Genomic DNA, 22,495 nt, shown 5'->3' with positions numbered 1-22,495 from the left:
TGAATGGTAGGCAATACTTAGCCTGTAGAAAGCAGGTGCCATGGATTCTTCCCCAGCATAGAACATCCATTGGTTTTCCAAATGGCATGTAAGATGTGCCTGCATGACATGGAAGCTCAGTGACTCTCACTCTCACGCATCCCTCATACGAAAGTAGAGCAACTTTTATGTTCTACACATCCAGGCGCACACACATTTAGAGGGGGAGTTCTCTCTGCTATTCCACGCAAGACTGGAAGCTCTCCTCTGGCCCTTGTCACTTTTTAATCCCTGGTGGTGGAAAGTGCCATCAAGTCACAACTGATCTCACAGAATTTTCAAGGCAAGAGATGAACAGAGGTGGTTTGTCATTGCCTGCCTCTGTGTAGCAACCCTCAGCTTCCTTAGCAGTCTGCCATCCAAGTACAAAGCAGCGTCGATCCTTATACTGAACCAGACCATTGGTCCATCAAGGTCAGCATTGTCTATTCAGGCTGACAGCAGCTCTCCAGGGTCTTGGGCAGAGGTCTTTCACATCACCAGTGTCTGGCCTTTTTAAAGTGATGTGGGGGATTGAACCTGGGACCTTCTGCATGCCAAGCAGATGCTCTATCACTGAGCCCCCCCCCCCCATTCAGATAGGACAGGACTGTTGGTGGAAAGTGCTGTCAAGTCACAGCCAACTTACAGTGACCCTGTAGGGTTTTCAAGGCAAGAAAAGAACAGAAAGATGGTTTGCCATTGCCTGCCTCTGCATAGAGGCCCTAGACTTCCTTGGTGGTCCCCATCCAAGTATCTACCAGGGCCAACCCTACTTAGCTTCTGAGATCTGATGAGATCAAGCTAGCCTGGGCAATCCTTACCCTAAATAAATCTTCCTTTATGACTGTGACGACCTCCTTATTCTGGAGGACTGGGTTCCCTTAAAAAGTGTTCTTTTTATTTTGGTCTACTGGGTATAGACGGCTGCCACCAGGAAAATTTAAGGCTTTCCAAACCTTTATACTTTACTGTTGCTTTTACTAGTTAGGTAGTCCGAGTTTAAGGCTTATGAGGAACTATGTGGTCCTGAGGAAGTATTTCTTTCAGAGCTGGTATATTTGAATAAAAGAGGATTTATTGAAATAATTCATAAATAAAAGGGTGGAACAAGGTATCTAGTAATGTGTAATAAATGAACCATTGCTTAGTGTATCACACACAATATGCTCCCTTACTGACAGGGATCTTTCAGGTAACTTTGTAACACTTTAACTCAAGGTCATATAATTTTACTCTTTCTCTCCAGTTTATCAGGACATACAGCCTTTCTTATAACTTGTCTTCAATTAAACGTTCATTTACTTTTTCCTATTCTCTCAGCCTTCCTTCTGTTTCTCACTGAACTAACTTTTTCCATACAGGACTGCTTCTAACTTCCTTCATACCCAGAACTAACTGCTTGTCTCACTCTTACACCACACAGAACTAACTGAACTCCTCAACTGTCAAACCTGTAACTGTAACCTCTGACTGACATACAGACATATCCACTCATTCTCACTTCCAAAACCCCTCCCCCTCTCTGTCAACCGCCAATCACACCACGCTTGCTTCTCTCAACCACTCTAGTCTACTTACCACCGCCATGCAACCAAACTTTTAAAGACACACACACACACATAAAACAAGGAATCATTACAATGACATAGGCCTTTGAAATGTAGTATCTGAGTTTTATTTTTAAAAATTATTTTTTAAAAATCAATTCTACCTACCTGGTTCAGATAATTAGTGAATTTGACCATCTACTACCTGATGGTTTTAGCTGGAGATGCTAGGGATTGAACCTGGCACTGTCAGCATGCAAAGCAGATGATCTACATTCCTCAGGTGACAGAGATCCAAACTTCTGTGTTCCACTTGCCATTTCCGTATGACCATCCACAGTTGCTTATTTTGGAAACTACAAAACTCATCATACTAAATGCTGGTATGTAATGTGGATCATAAGAACATAAGCAGAGCCCTGCTGGATCAGGCCAGTGCTCCATCCTGTCTTACACAGCCGCCAACCAGTTACTATGCAGGGCAAACAGGGCACAGAAGTTGAGGCCTTCTCCTGATGTTGCCTCCTGGAACTGGTATTCTGAGGTTTATTGTTCTGACCTGGAGGTTCCCTTTAGTCACCATGGCTACTAGCCACTGGTAGACCTGTCCGCTGGGAATATGTCTAGTCCCCTTTTAAAACTGTCTATGCCTGTGGCTATCACAACATCCTTTGGAAGTGAATTCCACATTTTAATCACTCATTATGTAAAGAAGTGTTTCCTTTTGTCCATCCTGGATATATTGTCCATCATCTTTATTGGATCACTTTGGGTTCTAATATTTTAAGAGAGGAAGAAGAAGAGTTGGATGTATATCCCACCTTCACTCAGAGTTTCAGAGTGGCTTACAATCTCCTTCCCTTCCTCTCCCCACAACCCTGTGAGTTAAGAGAGCTCTGATAGAACTGCTCTTGAGAGAACAGCTCTGAGAGAACTGTGACTGACCCAAGGTCACCCAACTGGCTGCATGTGAAGGAGTGGGGAATCAAACGCAGTTCTCCAGATTAAAGTCCATCACTCTTAACTACGACACCAAACAGGGAGAAAATGCTCTCTGTCCACTCTTTCTACCCTGTGCATAATTGTATAAACTTCTATAATGTCCTCCCTTAATTGTCTCTTTCCTAAACTGAAAAATCCCAGACTCTTCAGCCTTTCCTCATAGGAAAGGTACTCCATTCTATTAAAGTATCCTGGTTGCCCTTTTCTTCACTTTTTCCAACTCTGCAATGTCCTTTTTGAGAAACGGTGACCAGAACTGCACACAGTATTCCAAATGTAGCCATACCACATTGTAATACTTCCTAATAATCCCCAGCAGAGAGTTTGCCTTTTTCACTGCTGTGGCACATTGGGTTGACACTTTTATTGAGCTATCTGCGATGACCCCAAGAATCTTTCCCTCTCATTGTTAGTCTCTAGCTGAATAACATCCCTTTGAAAAAATTCACAAACCTTACATCACAGCAACCAACACATATGTATTCACAGAAAATCAGAAGGAAACAGATACTCCAAAGTTGCCTTGGAATCAGTGAGGCGAAGAGAGAGAATTAATTTGTACCTTATTAACTGAATGCTTTAATGCCTAACAATTCTTGTCTCAGTCTGAAGGTGTTGAGGGCAGGTGGTAGATCAGCAGCTAAGAAGCAAGAAATGAAAGAAGCCTTGCGCACATGCCTAATAATTTCCAGCTCTGAACTGGAAAGCAGAAAACAGCCTTCTAAAACAGCTAGAAGTAACTCTTCTTTTTCCTTTTTGCTGTACATCATCTTCCCTTAGCCACAGTCCTGACAATATCCACAATCAGAAAGCAACACAAGCAAGGTCCAAGCAGGTCATGAGCAGTGTTCCCTCTAAGCTGAGTTAGTGTGAGCTAGCTCACAGTTTTTTAGCCTCCGGCTCACACAATTCTTGTCTTAGCTCAGGAAGGATGGCTCCAGAGCAAGGTAATTTATATAGTAGCCATATTGCTCACTCACAACTTTAATGACAGTAGCTCACAAAGTAGAATTTTTGCTCACAAGACTCCACAGGTTAGAGGGAGTGTTGGTCATGAGCTATTTCCCCAGCTATGGTAATTTCTCCCTGTAGCCCAGCTTTGCCAATTCTCATTTCAGAAACAAACCAAGCATTCTCTGCAGAATCAGACATTCACAGCTATATTGAATGTGTAAAACACTGCCCCCTCGCACATGTATGTGTATATAGCATCACCCTGCCACACTTAACTTGGTACCATTAAACCTGGCTTGTCTCGCTGGTGTGAAATTAAATGCACTAGACTTGGGTCAATGAAAACCTGAAGGATTTGCATCTAGGAATTTAGAACACAAAACACTACTAAATGGACTTTAGATCTGATCTGGCAGGGTTGATATTATGTTTGCAATAAATTTATGTGAACTGCTAGCTATAAACCAGCTCCAACCCAGATGTGCACTGCTGGGTTTATTGCCCCAAAATCAATCAATTCTGGGAATCTGTATTGGGACAGATTCAGAAGGAGAAGGAGAGTGGATTTATACCCCGCCCTTCACTATGCAAAGGTGTCTCAGTGCTGCTTACAAACCCCTTTCCCTTCCCCTCCCCACAACAGACACCCTGTGAGGTAGGTGGGGCTGAGAGAGCTCTGGCAGAAACTGCTCTTTTTCAAGAACAGCTATGCCAGAACTATGGCTTGCCCAAGGTCATCCAGCAGATGCAAGTGGAGGAGGGGGGAATCAAACCCGGTTCTCCCAGATCAGAGTCCACCCATTTAGCCACTACACCAAATCCATCACAAATTTGGATATTCCTCTTACACTGGAAAATCTCTTTCGGAATGGATGGGTCTCAAGGCACTGTTCTTCCTCTGAAACAGAAAGGGTCTCTCTTTTTCTATCTGCTGGTAAGACTGTCATTTTCCAATTTGTGACAAAGACACTGATAGCCACTCTCTCACATTGGCATAAAAAGTTGAGGGATTTTTACCTTATGGCTAAGCTGATGGACAGTCTTACGCATTTTGATAAGCACTCATCTATATATCTAATAGCCAAGTTGCCCCCTCTGTGTGGATATCTAAATCTGCACTTTGGGGGCACTTGGTGGGCAGAGAGATTTTCCTGTACACTTGGAGCAGTCCCCAGGTGTGCAGAAAAATCTAAAAAGTTGAAAAAATATACGGGGGATATTTAAATCCCCCAAAAGTAAAAGCGCTCCCTGCGCATGCGCAGAGAACGCTCTGGCTGTTGGGGGCGAGGCTCGGCAGGCCCGATGGCTGGGAGCCGCTCGAGCCTCGCCGCTGGTGCCGGGGGGGGGAGCAGGAGAAGGCTCAGCAGGCCCACGCAGCTCGCCGCTGGTGCAGGGGAGAAGGATTGGCAGGCCCGGCAGGAGTTGTGTGTGTCTCGCCACTGGTGCAGGGGGGCGGGGGAAGAAGGACTGGCGGGCCCAGCAGATGGGAGCCGTGCGGACCTCGCCATCAGTGCCAGGGGGGTGGAGGAGAAGGCTCACCTGAGGCTGCTAACTCCTCCTCCTCGTGGAGCTCCTTCTCCCCCCCCACGAGCATCGCGAGTCCCCGCTCCTTGTCACCCTCTAATTTTACCTCTATCTGCTTCCTCATCTTAGAATATTTGACCTCTCAACAGGAAATTCCTAAAGTAATCGATGATTTATGTTTGTGGTAAAACTTTTTTTCTGGCCCCCCAGAGGGGATTTTTTATTGCATTTTTTTAATAGACTACAAACTACAACGAAAAATTAGGAAGGGGTAACTACATCTAGGGAGAAAGGAAAGAAAACCACTAATAATGAAAACCCCAAGAATAGGGGATCATAACAACAGTTTATATAAATGTTAATCTTAAATGGCTAGTATTACTTTGAACATAGTCGGTTATGCTAAATTATTTATCTTTTTATCCACTGATTTTACTGTTTAAGAGAACCCCAAGAGCATCCAATAATAAATCCAAAAATTTAAGGCACAATTCAGAGTCCTTTAGCCTTCATTTTGTTTTATCTTTTCTAATCCTCAATTGATATGCACGTTTGGGTAAAACTGATGCACTAGATATTAAGTTCTGTATCCCAACCTCCATACAGTGATTTTTCTTTTTTACCAGTCTCTGGTTCTTTTATGTACAGTAATCTTGATGTTAAGTTCCATTATATGAGCTGTATAAGCTTGCTGTGTATTTTTGCATTATTTTTGTAATATTTACAAAATTTTAGTAAAAATATTGAGAAAAAAATATATAGCAGGGAGGTTTTTTTGTTTGGGGGGGGGGGGGGCTTCAGGCTTTTTGTCCACTGCCACAGCCCAGAACCCAAAGCAGCCAATCAATCTTCTCTCTCCTTTAAGAACACTAAACAAGCAACACATGCCTCATGGAGATGCCTAAATTCTCACAAGATTCCTTCTTGTAGCAAAAACTCGGTCATCATTTTGGTTGCCTAAGCAGCCATGGCAATCAGAAGGGTTGCCACGGCAACCAAAAAATAATGGCTGAACTCTCACAAAAGAATCTCCCAATAAAGTTTCACAAGCTGGCCGAACGTTGTTGGGTTTTTTAAAGCTGAGAAAGAGAGGCGGCAAGGAGTGTGAGCTTCTCTGGCTCCCAAGAAGGGGAGCATGATTGGCCTGAGGCAGCAAAATATCTAGAGTGAGCACTTTGTTTAAAAAACCAGAACGTCCTCCAAAGTGCCATAACAGAGACCTTGAAGCTGGATATGCATTCACCCATCCAGTGGTACATCCATCAGGATGATCACGCACCTCCTGAAACACTCTAGAATGTTCCTGGCCAGCCAACTCAACATTTAAAAGCCAAAATCATTCATTTGAAACCATCCTCTTTCTCAAAGTCCTTTGCAACTTGGATTGCCCAAAGTCAGAGGATTTGCCTGAAAAGAGAGCAGTATTTGTCACTATTCCAAACACTTATTCATCCAGGACACATAAATGTTCAGAAATCTACTAATATAACAATGTGGCAGCTTACGAGCTCTCAGAAGTGCATGTTTATATCAACAATACTTTTATTAAAGGTGGGAAGAATGTTACGTCTATCCTGTTTATTCACCTTCTCTACACTGGAATGCTGACATGGGATTCTCTCCCCCACAAACACACCTATCTAACCCATCAAAATCCAAAGAAATCACACAAAACTCCTACTAAATGCACATCAACTTCAACAGATATGGAGAACTCTGGAGTAGCCATGCAGAGGTCAGGCACCAGAAAACAGAACTGCGATATTCTACAAAACATAACACCGTGTGTGTGTGTGTGTTACTGCTTTCTGGTTTTGTGCTCACAGACTGAACCAGAAATATAGGAAAGCAATACACAGTCACATTTTACTTGGGCATCAACATTTTATTGGATCTTTAACCCTCATCTAAAAGTGTGGAATGGTTACTTAGCATTCAAACAGGTTAACTGCCTCAAATTGAACTTTGGTGACAATCACTGATCATATTCACATTCTAACACATTGCTTTTCAGGGCCAGTTCACACCCTAGAAAGACAAGTTTGCCAACAAGCATATTCACAGCAAGGCCCACAACCAATACCAGCACCCCAACATGCCAATATTTCATATTTTTATGTTGTCGAAGGCTTTGACGGTCTGAGTTCATTAGTTGTTGTAAATTTTCCAGGCTGGATGGCCGTGGTCTTGGCATTGTAGTACCTGACGTCTTGCCAGCAGCTATGACTGGCATCCTCAGAGGTATAACACAGAAAGATGGAGTACACTCTGTGTCAATGTTGCCAATGCCAAGACCACGGCCATACAGCCTGGAAAATCTACAACAACTAATTTCATATTTTTTGCTATAATCATACTTTTCAGGTATAAACTTTCCATATACATAAAAGATAAAGCAGCCATTGGTTTTCAGGTTGCTGCTAACATTGTCCTCTGAACAACCTATCTTTATAAGACTTGGTGTTTGAAAGCCTTACAACCTCTTCCATTTCCGCAAGGGATGAACATTCCCCATATGCCATCCTTGATAGGACTATTTTTTACTCTTTAACACCCACTCAAGTCATCTGTCACATTATGTCACACTTCTAAACAGAACCTGAATTTCTTTAAACAGTCCCTCCTGTATTCTGGTTTGACTTGCAACTGTCTCAAAGTGCTAGCCAGTCACAGCAAACTTATGGCAACCCCATATGGTTTGCAAGGCAAGAGACATTTAGAGGTGGTTTGCCATTGCCTGCCTCCATGTCATGACCTTGGTATTCCTTGGAGGTCTCCCATCCAAATACTAGCCAGGCCTGACCCTGCTTAGCTTCCAAGATCCAATGAGATCGGGCTAGCCTGGACCATCCAGGTCAGGGCGCACTACTGGCTACTAGAAACTATATTACCTGTCAAGCATCTCAACTTAATTTATCCCCCAACTGACTTCTGGAATCCATTCACATGACTACATACATAAGAAGTCCTGAAGAAGAGATTGGATTTGTACCCCACCCTTCACTACCCGAAAGAGTCTCTGAGCAGCTTACAATCCCTTTCCCTTCCCACAACAGACACCCTGTGAGATAGGTGGGGCTGAGAGAGCTCTCTCTCTCTCGAGAACTGCCCTTGAGAGAACAGCCCTGAAAGAACTTATGACTGACCCAAGGTCACACCAGCGGCTGCATGTGGAAGAGTGGGGAATCAAACCCGGAATCAAGCCTGCGCTCTTAACCACTACACCAAACTGAGCATACTGGCTTCCAGTACCAGAGTCAGCTTTTGACCATCACAAATGTCCATTTTCAATCACCCCATGCAATCACTAAAGAACAGGAGTCCAGGGGATAGATACACAGAGCAGCTGCCATATACTCAGTGAGCAGAAGTGTCTAACACCGTAGTTTCTTCACATGCACATCCTCCTTTTCTACCCCAGAGCGCCAAGCAGCATGCATGAAATTACTGCTTGATGTCCTCGTAGCAGACATATTAGGCTCCAGAGACTTGGTCAAGGTTGCAAGCCAGCCTCACAGGGATGCAAACTTAGAGTCTTCAAATTCCAACATGCTATTCCATCACAGGCTCTTGGGGAGTTTCAGTTCTCCATTCTGAAGCTCAAGAGCTGGCCACCCCAAACATCTACAGGGAGTTTTGGAGAGTCAGGAGTCTGCTTCTGCACTAACTGCCTTTTACTAACACCAGCCAAAACAGTGATCACAAGCCTCACCATACTGGATGTTAAGAGATACACTAAATAATAGCAGCAGGGAGGTTCTAATGAATGGGACTCCTATTTCAAAGGGAGATAATATTTTGTGATGTTTGAAAGCTGTTAATAAAAAGTTATAACACAACTATTTGGGGGATCTCCCCCTCAACACAGGCTATTGTAGAGTCTGTACTTGTAAAAGGGCCCCAAACTAAAAGGAGGTGAAGGAGGTGATAGGTAAAAGACAGTAGAAAAGAGCCGGAGTCCAGTAGCACCTTAAAGACTAACAAAATATGTGGCAGGGCATGAGCTTTCCTGAGTCACTGCTCACTTCTTCAGATAAGAAGTATCTGAAGAAGTGAGCAGTGACTCAGGAAAGCTCACCCCCTGCCACTGTGCCACATATTTTGTTAGTCTTTAAGGTGCTACTGGGCTCTGGCTCTTTTCTACTGCTACAGGCAGACTAACACGGCTACCCATCTTGATCGATCTCCAAGGTAAGAGACAGGTGTTTTGTTTGGTTTTTTGCCAACTCTGGTCAAGAGAGGCGCCTCCTCTCTTCAGGTCCAAAGCTATAGGAAGCCAGACGGTGCTGGGAGCGACCTTCCCCGGCTGCCCGTGCACGAGGAGGTCTGGCGGCGAAGAGCGCGCCCGCGCAAACGCCCTCCCGGCCTCAACCTGCTCACCTTTGGTCACTTTTTTGGCCTCGTTGTAGCGCGTCCACAGGTAGCTCTTCATATCCGGAGGCGGAGCCGAGGGCTGCTGCGGGGCCAGCGTGCAATAGGCGCCTGCCTTCAAGCTGCAGCTGGAGCAGAGCCCGGAGGCAGGAGCAGCCCGCCGCGCACACGCCTTCCCCGCTGCCTCCAGCAGGACTCGCCCGGCGGCGGTGGCTGCCATGACCGGCGCCCGGCAGCCTCCCTCCTCCTTCCAGGAATTCCTTAGGAGCAGCGCCCGCTTCTTCGCTCTCCCGCCAGCCTGCTCGCTGCTGCTGTACCTCGCCCGCCGCCACCAACTGAAGTCACTTCCTCAGGCCACGCCTCCTCCCGGGCTCCCTCTGGAGGGGGGCTGGAGGGGGGAGGGGCCGAGCGCGTGGCTGCGCGGAAACCACGCCCACGCCTTCCCCAAAGGGCGAAAGAGTCGGAGCAGAAGCGGCGTTTACGGTTCCCGGCCCTCGGTGCCCCTCGTCATCGGGTTGCGTGAGTCTGGTTGTGAGCTATCATGTTCATAGCGCACGCCCCCTTGGTTGCAAAGGTGGAAAAGCGGTATAAGGAAACCTGGGTAAGAAGGGACACACAACGGTTTAGGCTGATGCAATCCTGTGTCAGCTTAGCTGCGAGTCAGCCCCATTGCAGAGAGGCGTCGAGTCATCTAGAATGGTGGGTTGGGACGTGCCACGGCGCTGTGAGAGTTATCCTGGCTCGTGGCTCCTGTCCCTCTTCTCCGTCATGAGACAGTCCAGGTGCAAAATTACTCCTATCTAGGCCGATTGGAGTCAGTAGGTTGTGTATAGACTTGTATAACTCTGCATAGAACTGCAGTGCTCGTCTCCTTTTAAGGAGTGAATGGGGGGGAGGGGGCTTATGGTGTCTTTGTAGTATTTGCTTCAGTCGGAAGTACATAAATAGAGCAACAGAGAAAATGATAAACTGTGGGAGGGGAGCATTGTATCAGCCGAGGCATTTTAGCCTGAAGGTAACGTGGAGGTATTATTTGAGAGCTATACCATCGTTGCAGGCTGTGTATGCAATCAGTCACCTTTCCTCAAATGCTTTCCATTCGAAAACTCAATTCTGACAAAGATTTGGAAGAAACCAACGAGTTGGAACAGGCTTTCTCTGACATGTTTCAATAGGTGGGGGGGGAAACACGACACTCCTTCAAAGCATGGCATCAGATACCTCACAGCCCAAGGTACTTCACCTACAGGTAACTGGCAGCTCTGGAGCCTACCTCTCGGGTTCACAAGTCACAAGATCATGGATCTTCCCACATCTTAAAGTTACCTTTCAAGTGTTTGAAGATCAGTTTGGGGAGGGGATGTTTTCCAGCAAGGTACCATTTTGCTTATCAAAACCACACCCAGGATAGAGTGGCCATCCATTAGAAGATCTCCTTGCTTGCAGTAACAAACTATATATGCACATGCAGAGAGATCTCAAAATGCTTTGCTGCCCCAGGCACTGAAGTGCACCTAAAGACCTCCTACATTATTTCAGAACATGCTGGGTTAAAACTGCATGCCACATTGAACACAGGAAGCCACCTTATACTGAACCAACCACAGGTCTATTCAAGGTCAGCATTGTCTACTGTGACAGGCAGGTGCTCTCCAGGGCTTTTCCATCACCTGCAACATGATCCTTTTTAAACAGAGATGCCAGGGATTGAATGTGGAGCCTTCTGCATGCAAAACAGATGCTCTACCACTAACTCCATGTGGTGTCTGGAATCTCCCAGAATTACACCTGTTCTCCAAGTGACAAGAGATCTGTTCTCCTGGAGAAAATGGCTGCCTTGGAAGTTGGTTTCTATGGCATTATACCCTGCTGTGCTGAACTCCCTCCCCTCCCAAACCCCATCACCTCCAGGCTCCACCCCCCAAAATCTCCAGGAATTTCCCAACCCAGAACGGGCAAGCCCACCACTGACCTATGATTCCTTCCCGAGTATTCTGGTTGACCGTAAACATGTTGCCTGCCCATGTTACCATTTAAGCTACTGTAAAATCCAGCCAGTTCTCCCTCTGAGAGCCAGTTTGGTGTAGTGGTTTAGAACACGGACTCTAATCTCAGAGAACCGGGTTTGATTCCCCACACCTCCACATGCAGCTGCTGGTGTGACCTTGGGTCAGTCATAAGTTCTTTCAGAGCTGTTCTTTCAAGGACGGACCTCAAGAGAGCTCTCTCAGCCCCACCTACCTCACAAGGTGTCTGTTGTGGGAAGGGGAAGGGAAAGGGATTGTAAACCACTCTGAGACACCTTCATGTAGTGAAGGACGGGATATAAATCCGATCTCCTCCTCCTCCAGATCAAAATCAGCATATTTCCACAAGAAATTGAAAACTAGAATTAATACACACACGTAGTCCGAAACATCTATCCCAAATCCCAAAGCTACACTTTTTTACAGCAAATAGCAGCTATATCATAATAGTGAGTGATATGGCAGAACAGAGGAGATGACAAGCTACACAAGGGAGATTCCTTGTTCAAATGCTTCCACAGTCTTGGGTTGGGAAGGGGAGATTTGCAGTAGCGAGCGGGAACTAGCAAGGCCTGGAACAATCCAGATGCATCATAAGAAGCAGGAGTGTGAAAGTCCCCCTTTCGTATCTTTCAACGAGCCTCAAGTGGGCGGAGAGGAGCTTGCAGTGGCAGCCAGGAATGTGCCCACAAGCCAAGTCCCTTCAGCAAGTTGCATCTCTCCCTTACAGTACTTTGTTACATGACCTACTCATTACTCAGGCTCGCCTTCTTTTCATACTTGATTTAGTGACGAGATTAAAATCACTGACCTAACTGAGCAAAACATTCCCATCTTCAAAATGTATTTCTCCTATTATAGAAATTCAGTGTTACAGACCGTGGGAAGCACTAGCCCACAATGCAAACAATCTTTCACTTTCAGTGCTGAAAAGGCCTCCTGTGGTGCCATGTACTATTCTAAGCATGAAACACGCCAACAGTTTGTAGGCTGCTAAGCGTATCTGCTTGGATCTGAGGATTGAATATAGCAGGTCCCATGTCACAATGGCCCCCCTTCCTGCAAGCACTTGTTCACCGTCTGACAGTGAGCAGGGCTTTTTTACCCCGGGTACTTATGTGCCTACAGAATTACTGCTCAGAATATTCTCTGCATTAAGACCCTGACAGCCAAACAACTTGTTACACAGAGTTCCAGGAAGAAAAGAAGCCAGGAAGAAAAGGTAGCAGGGCTTGGGGTGCTTAATCCTTCCCACAGCAACAGTTCTCTACCCATAGATTTATTTATTATTTATTTAATTTATACCCCATCCTAACCCATGAGTGGGCTCAGGGCGGCTTACAACACAAGAATCATAAAACAATAAAAGCGATAAAACAACAAAACAACAGATGGCACAATAAAGAATAACAGAAAGCGCCCTTGCCTCATGTCGATCACCCTTCCTGGTTTCGACCGCAGTCAAAAAGACACTTGGATCAAGTTCACTGGACTTATGGCATAACTCGACATCCGGCAGTGGCACAGAATGTTGAGGGCAGTGTTGAGGGCTGATGATCACAAGGTGCTTGTGGAGGGGATTTGTACATAAAAAGCAGCAAACATGGTGCTTACCCCCTGCCCTGACCCACTTTTCCTCCGCAGTTTCTTCCTGCTTCCTCCCCCCACTTGCCTATGAAATACACACACACACACAAGAGAAGCTTCAAAGCACATAACAGCTGGAAGCAGAACTATAATAAGCAAGATTTCATGGTGGGAGGAGAGACAGGTTCCAATTTCCCTTTTCTATTAATGTAGCATCACACTTGAATGGCACTTTTAAAATTCATGAGCTGATCTCAGATAACAGTGATGGTGCAGCAGTAGCTTAGGAGTTATTAAAACATCAATACCTGCTTCCTGCCCCGGGGTGAGAAGCCATTTGCAGGTGGTGGTTTTCAGTGGGAAAACAGTAAAGGTTTTGGTTTTAACCTTTAAAGCCCTATGCGGTCTTTGACCAACATATCTGTGGGGCCATCTCTCTTGTTACAGCACTCAAAGAGGTCTTCGCTTGATGAATCAAGATCTGCTGGTGATCCCCAACCCAAAGGAGGTCTGCTGAGCTTCAACCAGAGCCAGGGCTTTCTCAGCCCTGGTGCCAGCCTGGTGGAACACTCTCCCACATGAGATCCCGGCCCTGCAGGATCTAATACCATTCCACAGGGCCTGCAAAACGGAGATGTTCTGCCAGGCTTATGGCCGAGGCAGCAGACTTCTATTCACATTGGGCTCCCCCCATTCTGTTTTGCTTGTTCTTCGAGCATATTCCATCTGTCTGAGCAAGTACCATCTGTTCTACTCGTTCAAGCATTTTCCATCTGTCTGCTCCTCGCCACCTATTTTCTCATTGTGTGGGCTCCATCTATACCACATGCTGAGTCTACCAGGATGTAGACACTCCACATAGTATTATTAATTGCCATCAGATTGTAATGTTAACTGACTTTTGATTGGGGGTTTAAATGTTGTTCTATGTTTTAAGTGCTGTTCTGTTCTGCTGAACTGCAGATTGGAAGGCCGGTAGTTCGGCAGTTCGAGACCTGAGTGCCGTGTGATGGAGTGAGCTCTTGTCTCTGGCCCCAGCTCCTGCCAACCCAGCAGTTCGAAAGCAAAAAGTTGCAAGTAGATAAATAGGTAAAGCAGAAGTCAAAGGGCTCTTCTGTTTTGGATGTTAGCCTGAAGGTCAGGCTTAGAAGCTGAGCAGACGATCAACCAGCGCCGGAGAGAGACCTGTGTGACCACTGGACGTCTCCCCTCCCTTTCTTGTTTGGTTTATTGTTTTTCTCTGTGTACTATTAGCTGGTTTTGGTCCCCACTGGGGAGAAAAGCTGAATATGTTAAATTAATAAACACAACTTGTTCCAGCAAGCCACAACAAAAGAACACATGCACACTAATTCACATGATATATCCTAGTTTGATGGATACTTTCACTTCACTCTATGGCATTATACCCACTGAGGTCCCTGTCCTCCCCAGGGTCCACCCCCAAATCTCCAGAAGATTCCCAGCCTAGAGCTGGTAACCCTACCTCCCACGCCTGGTGGCCCGGGAAAACATGGCAACCCTAAGTGAGGAATGTCAACTCCAGAGTCTTTTAAACAAGACTAGATCCCTTTCAGTCTGATTTCTGGCCTTTGACTCTGCAAATGGCCGTGGTCACCTCTCTTGAGAGTCCCCTCTGGGACACAGATGGATGCGTACATCCCTGCTACTGTATTTGGACTTCTCAGCCGCCTTTGGATATCCCGAGTATCCTTATGGACCACCTAGCAAGACTAGGAGGCACCATCTTTCAGCAGTTCCAGTCCACTGATTTTTTGTTATTACTATTTTTATTTTGTAAGCTGCCTCAGGCAGCTTCCTGGAGAGGCGGCATTAAAATGTTCTAAATAAATAAATGGATTATTCCTCTCTACAAGTCAATCCAGAAAGTGGTGATAGGAGAGAAGAATTATGCCAGCTGGTTCGGGTCCCCATTGGGGAGAAAGGTGAGGTATAAATGAATAAATCAACAAGAAGGGACATTCAATAAACAACAATACAGGATCTGGGTTGTAGAACGAAACAGAAGTCTAAAAAATAGAACCGAAGCAAAGCATTAAGTTTTAACATGACACATTAAACGTTGCAACATTACATAATAGGATCTGACTTACAGCAAACTATATACACTGTTGTATAGACCACAGTCCCTAATAACTTATCCAATTAACTTTGTGAAGCATTTTGTACAATGCTACCCTATTGCTCGCTAGCTCCCAGTTTCATCTGATCCTAAGACGCCTGTGGACAGCTTATTTAATTCTTATATTTACACACCATCTTTCAGCCTTAACTGCTCCCAAGTGGATTTACAATACATTTAAAACAATTCATAGTTAAAATAATAAACCAGCTGTACTGGCAGTGAGATGGCACTGAGCTACATGCAATTATTAATCCCTCTCTAAATGTTTCTTGCTTCTGCCAGCTCCTTATTCACAGAGCTCTTTGCTTGCAGCCAAGAAGCATGAATTGTCAAACAAAATCTTTTGAATAATAATATTTGAAAGACTTTTAGAAAAAGGGGCAGCAAATACAAAATAAACATCTGTGGGACATTGTCTACATTCTGAAGATATTTAAAATGTTTAGAACAGCCTGTTTGTGATAGGATAAGCACAGCTTTAATACCGGGGGGGGGGGGATATCCACATGGTCACACACAAAAGATATACTAAATCCGAAGCGAATCTAACTGCTCATGTTCATTCCTGTAGCTGAGAGGGTATACACTGGATAAGAGTATGCCTGTTTCCACATTAGTGAAACATCATTAGCACCACTTAGCAAAACCACAGCCAGAGACTCCAGATGTTGCATCAGAGCAAGGAACATTATAGCCGCGTAAGGCTTTGTATCATTATTTAAATGGTCATCAGTGTGTGCTGTAAGTATTCTTAGGTGAGGAGACAGATCCTCTGCCTGAAGAGCTTGTATTTCAAGGCCCAATTTAAATGAGACGCTTGACAGAGTTTACCTGTGTCATCTTACACATGCTCAGCATCTTGTTTAAACTGCACCGCTATGCATACAATGCTGCTGTGTGTGGAACATTAGCCTGCCAGCACTATGCCTATGCAGGCTGTGGCCTGTTGTGCATGTTGTGCATGGATCAGCTGACAGTCCAGATCAAATAGGTCCCTGTGACTCTACTGCCTGGCCCAGTCCTTCCCCTCTCTTCTACAACTGAAGCAGACTAATAGAATCTTAGGTAATATCGAAAATGCTAGCACTTTACTATAGTTGATTTTAACACTGTTTTATATTATTGTATTATTTATTAATGTGATGAACTGTCTTTTATCTTATGTAAATTTTATACTGTTGTGAGCCGCCCTGAGCCAGCCTAGGCCAGAATGGGCGGGATAGAAATCAACAAAAATAAATAAATAAATGAGATCAAAGCTGAAGGCAGTAGGAAAAGAGGAAGACCTGACATAAGATGGATTGACTCAGTAAAGGAAGCTACGGCCTTCAGTTTGCAAGACCTGAGCAATAATCAGATGTTAGGGAAGTTATTCGTTCATAGGGGTGACCATAAGTCAGAAGCAACTTGATGGTATATATATAACATGTTGTCACGGCCCTCCTCAACAGCCATTGACTGTGCAGCGGTCGCCACCACACTCTTGTGTGTGTGGCCCTTATCTCCCCACCTGGTGGACCACGTCTACTCGGTCCCAGGAGAGGGGTGGAGGAATGGATTGAAGGTACCTCAGTTATGGGGCATGGATGGGGTTATGCCACCACCTCTCCTGCCCCCTGGAATTAGTGTCCCTGATGTCTTTCTCTGCCAGCCAGTGGATTCTCCAGCCTCCTCGTTGGCTGCCTCCTCCTCCATTTACACCTCTCCCCTCCCCTACTCTACCTCCCCTGTATAGCCTATGCCAAAGGATAAATGGACACAAATCTGACATCAGAAATCACAAGACTGGGAATCCTGTAGGGGTACAGTTCAGCCTTCCAGGATATTCAATGGCTGACCTCAAAGTAGCTGTTCTATTGCAAAGGAACTTCAGGAACAGAATGGAAAGGGATATTGCTGAATTACAAGTTATTACAACACTCAGAACAAACACCCCTCCAGGGATATTGGTTTCTTATCCCATTACATATGCTAACTTGTTCAATCCTCACATATGTATTCTCACCAAGAAGGGCTATACACTGCCTGTATTTTAATGTGTTTTTAAAAATAGTATATTATAATAGTGATTGCCATGCAGTGCAATATTTTGTTGATCTCTGACATAACACTGCACCCCACGAAAAGGATTATGTCAGTTAACTCCATGTTTTAATGAAGCAAAATGTTATTTTTTAAACAATCTCAGTTTACTGTGCTTAGAATATAATTGAATATGTAATGTAATTTGGAATGGTGGATTTAAATGTAATTCTGTATTTTGGGGACAAGAAAAATACTCTACATGGCCAAGATGCTTTAAAGTGTGCCTCCATGCTAGTAAGGAGATGGATAGAATCTAATGACTGAATTCTCACAATTTAGGGTACATCAGTCTCCAGTTCTGACTAGAGATGTGAAGGCCCAGAAAAAAACAGAAAAATTTGGGGGGGAAACAGTTTTTTCCCATTTTTTTCCTGACACTTTTTTTTGTTTTTTTCTAAACAAATTGGAAAAAAATTGATTATGGAATGTTTTATTTTAACATGATGAATAAAATATTTTAAGACAAGGTGTTCAAATATTTTCCAAATCATTTCTAAAAAATATGTTTGGTATCAGATTATTCTAATTTCTGTGCACTAAGGACAAGCAAGTCCTAGGTTACAAACTGAACTATCCAATGGATAATGATAGACACAACAGAGTAGCTGCAGAAGCAGAGACTGAAACTGATAATTACAGCTCAGAAAATGATTCTGATTAAATTTCATGCCCATTCATTGAAACTTAGTCCCACACTCCCTTCTATACACTTCCCCCCTCTTCAATTCTTTTTATCAGAAGTGTTTTTTTAATTATTTAATACTGTGGAGAGGAAATATTAATAATTGTTACTTCTGGATTTTTAAAAATTGTTTCATGGAGGTTTTTTTGTCTGTTCTACATAAACTAGTAAACAGTTCAGGAGATTGTTGCTCCATTTGTTACCATTGCAAATAAATATTATTTTAAAAGTACATTCTGTTTGTAATAACTGTTTGGATACACTATATTTTTAATATGCTAGTTGTGATAATTTCATGCCAAGTAAAATTGTCCATAGTAATATTTTATGTTCCTAAAGTAACAGAATGACTTTCAATCTGGAAAAGAAAAAAGAAGTGCTAATGTAGCATTTTTTTCAATTTTTCCAAAAGTTTCTGTTTTTCCCCGAAAAAAAATGGGGTTTTTTTTCCGCGCTTCAAAATTTCAGGAAATTTTACATCTCTAGTTCTGACATATTACCCCCCCCCCCAGTTGAACCCAAACAGATGATAACCAGAAACCAAGCTTGTCATTCATTTTATCTGTTAAAAACATCTTCACTATTTTGCATGCTAATTTAACAAGCCACCATCTATATATACAACTGTGTTCTGTAATTCCATTTCATTGTCTGAAGAAGTGTGTGTGCACACGAAAGCTCACACCTTGAATAAAACTTTGTTGGTCTTAAAGGTGCCACTGGACACTAACTTTGTTCTATTGCTTTTTGTTATATTTGCTTTATTTACAAATATTTAGGTACAGCCCAGGCTGCACTAAAGAAGCGTTCCTAAAGGGCAGCAGTCCCATGAATCCACAGAGAAAAAGACAGACCTTGCATCCTAAGGTTTTTCTGCCAACAGCTATCTGCTTTTCTCTTCCCACATATCTTCCAAAGTCAAACCTGCCATTTCTTTAGCTGCTTCTCTCAGCTCAGCTAGGAGGTGAGAGAGCTGGTCATGCTCTCGTAGCTACTTAACAAAGCAATCTGGAGAATATCTCCTAACAGTCAGCCCCCATTGAGGAACATGAGCATTCTTTCCACCTCAGGCTCTGACTTTCCAAGGCATGCCCACCATTCACAGCAATCGGATAGAAAACACAAACAACCTTATTTTGCGAGACCTGTACCCGTTTGGCAAAGCCTAACTAGGAACAGCATTCCGTGTGCCTCGGTGTCTAGTCATGCCGGCAACATGACCACGGAAATGTCTTTGGACAGCGCTGGCTCTTCGGCTTGGAAACAGAGATGAGCACCGCATCCCTAGAGTCGGATTCGACTGGCTTTCGAGCAAGGGAAACCTTTACCTAACTAGGTTTTATTATTGCCACCTACTGGGCATGGAGTTAATTACATCTCCAGGATATATATTCCCCCACTCGTTCCTATAATCCAGAACTCCATCCCAATTTCTCTCGCTTTTAAAATACCATCATGCTAAACTAGGGTTGCCAACCTCCAGGTGGGGGCTGGAGTTCTTCTGGAATTACAACTGACCACGCAATTGCTTATTTGTTTTTTATGTATATAAGACATTTATTCAACTTCTCTTTGAGAAAATGGCTGCTTTGGAAGGTGGACTGCATGGCATTATACCCTACCAAGGTCCCTCCCCTCCCTAAACCCCACTCTCTCAGGCTCCACCCTCAAATTTCCAAGTAGTTCTGAACCTGGAGTTGGCAACCTTATGCCAAACTCATGTCACTTTATTTTAAGGACTAGGAATAGGGCTCATTGTGAAAATAAATACAACGAGCTCTAGAAAGAGGCTCTGGAAAAGTGCCCTGGCCTCAGGCTCTCAGTGTCAATTTGCTGTGGCAACCTCAGCAGGGAATAATGACACAGAGTCCACCATTTTCTCCAGAAGAACTGATCTCTGCTACCTGAAGAGCAGTTGTAATTTTGAGTCATCTCCAGCCCTCCCCTGGAGATTGGCAACAATTGTTCCCCAGGAGGAAATGGATGGTTTGAAGTCTATGGGTTTGTACCTGTCTGAGGTCCAACACCACCTCAACCCCCCCCCCCCATCTCCAGCCAAATTTAAATTAAAATTCCCGGCCAACCACCAACATACTGTTATCTGCCCCTCTGAATTCAGGTTTCCACCCACACACACCTGCAGCCTCTACCTAGGAAAACTATATTCTTTCTCCTCAGTAGGGACCCAAGCAGGAGGGAAGCAACCTCAGCAGGGTATAATGACACAGAGTCCATCCTGCACAGCAGCCGTTTTCTCTCAGGGAACTGATCTTTACCATCTGGAGAGCAGTTTTAATTCTGAGTGATCTCCAGGCCTCACCTGGAGAGTGGCAGCAACGGTCCCCCGAGAGGAAATGGCTGGTTTGGAGGGGGAAGTCTATGACATTGTACCTGTCTGACGTCCTACCCCTCCTCAAACCCCACCCTCTTCAGGCTCCACCCCTCAAATCTCCAAGAATTTCCCAACTTGGAGGTGGGATCCCTATCTCCTTCCCAGCCAACCATCAACCTACCGTTATCTGCCCCTGATCTCTGCCATCTGGAGAGAAGTTTTAATTCTGAGTGATCTCCAGCCCTCACCTGGAGATTGGCAGCAATGGTTCCCCAGGAGGAAAAGTACAGTCTTTCTCCACAGTGGAGACCTAAGCAGTTTACATCATTCTCCTCTCCCCCTTTTGATCTGCACAACAACCCTGTGAGGTAGGTTAGGCTGAAAGTCTGTGAGTGGTCTGAAATCACCGACTCAACTTCCACAGCAAGAACCTCGGTCTAGCAGACCCTGCTCTGAAGCACTAACTACTACGCCTAGGATAGCCAGCCTCCAGGTGGAGCCTGAAGATCACCGGGTATCACAACTGAACTCCAGACAACAGATCTCCCCCCCCCCCAGAGAAAATACCTGCTTCGGTGGGTGGGCTCTATGGGATTCTATTAAGCTGAGTCCTCTTCCCTCCCCAAACTCTGGCTTCCTTAGACTCCATCACAGAGTATCCAGGAATTTCCCAACCTGGAGCTGGCAACCCTAGTCAGGACTGGCCCCAATGAGTTCCCCACAAAGGCCTAGAAAGGGCTTCCTTCCTTTGTCTTTTTACTGACAGAAACAAGCTTGGTTGCCTAGCAACAGCCACTGAAGAAGAAGAGATTGGATTTATACCCCGCCCTTCACTACCCAAAGGCGTCTCAGAGCAGCTTACAAACTCCTTTCCCTTCCCCTCCTCACAACAGACAGGTCACCCAGCTGGCTTCATATGGAGGAGTGGGGAATCAAACCTGGTTCTCCAGATTAGAGACTGCTGCTCTTAACAATTACACCACTCTGGAAAGAAGGGAAGACCAGCCTCTCCCCTTCTCTGCTTCAAAAAGTCATCATGAGACAGTCTGTCATAAGGAAAAAGCCCAGCCATGCTAGTTGAGAACTGGCAGTCCTGGTTTGTACCCACATATTCAAGCTTAGATAACAGATGTCAGCAAACAAATCACCTTTCCATTTTGATGTATATTTTCAATTGATTGAATGTTTAGTTTATTGGGAATTAAGTTACCATTCTTTCCAGATGCACATCTCAGACCCAATATAAACCTCAAAGCTATTGATTTAGTTTCCATAACAGGCAATTGATTAAACACACACCCAAGTTCAGGGAATAGAAGGCAACACCCATCTCCCTTCATTCCTAAGGATGTATCTATTTCTTTCCCCCTGGGGATCCCCTGAAATTAGAGCTCATATCCAGACTACAGAGATCAGTTCCCCTGGGAAGAAATAATAATAATAATAGTAATAATAATAATCGTTGTTGTTACTGTTATTGTTGTTGTTACTGTTACTGTTGTTGTTGTTACTGTTGTTGTTACTGTTGTTACTGTTGTTGTTATTACTGTTGTTGTTACTGTTGTTACTGTTACTGTTGTTACTGTTGTTACTGTTGTTGTTGTTGTTACTATTGTTACTGTTGTTGTTGTTACTGTTGTTGTTACTGTTGTTGCTGTTGTTGTTGTTGCTGCTGTTGCTGTTGCTGCTGCTGCTGTTGTTGTTGCTGCTGCTGCTTTGGAGAGTAGCCTCTATGGCATTTTACCTCACTGAGGTCCCTGTCCTCCCCAAGCTCTATCCCCAAATCTCCAGGAGTTTCCTAACCTGGATCTGGTAACCCTACCCCCCCATCCCCCACTGGTGGCCAGGGTGGACCTGGCAACCCTACTCCAAATTGGCATCAAGAGTTCCCAAACCAATCACAAGCAGAGGCATTTCCCAAACATACAATATTTCATTACCAACTCTCAAGTCAATCTTATTCAGATAGGGTTGCCAAATCCTTTGAACTCACCAGCGGGGGAGGCTCCGTCCCGGCTGGGAGTTCGTTGGTCATCCTTGCGCGCGCGCGCGCGCCGCTGCAACGTCACCGGAAGTGACGTCAGACGTCGCTGACGTTGGGGGCGTGGCCGAGCTCGTCGGGGGGGAAAACATATGGTTTTCCCCCCCCGACGAGCTCAGCCACGCCCCCAACGTCAGCGACGTGACTGCGTCACCTCCGCTGACGCAGCTTCGGGG

The 22,495-nt window shown here is 44.8% G+C and overlaps 1 protein-coding gene across 2 annotated transcripts in view; it reads right to left on the bottom strand.

Annotated features, from left to right (window-relative positions):
- The window catches only part of NT5DC3 (5'-nucleotidase domain containing 3), a 52,268-nt gene extending 42,531 nt beyond the window's left edge, over positions 1 to 9,737 (bottom strand). For both annotated transcript variants that reach the window (XM_015422661.1, XM_015422653.1), the window contains exon 1: positions 9,429 to 9,737. In XM_015422661.1, coding sequence (XP_015278147.1) covers positions 9,429 to 9,639 — 211 coding nt within the window. In that variant the 5' untranslated portion in view covers positions 9,640 to 9,737. The remainder of the gene's footprint in view (positions 1 to 9,428) is intronic.
- Between the last annotated feature and the right edge of the window lie 12,758 nt (positions 9,738 to 22,495).

Source organism: Gekko japonicus, unplaced genomic scaffold, assembly GCF_001447785.1.
Source record: "Gekko japonicus isolate JY-2015 unplaced genomic scaffold, Gekko_japonicus_V1.1 scaffold1164, whole genome shotgun sequence".
Lineage (NCBI taxonomy): Eukaryota > Metazoa > Chordata > Lepidosauria > Squamata > Gekkonidae > Gekko > Gekko japonicus.
The sequence above is the reverse complement of the archived record's forward strand: the minus strand, read 5'-3'. Positions and strand labels throughout refer to the sequence as shown.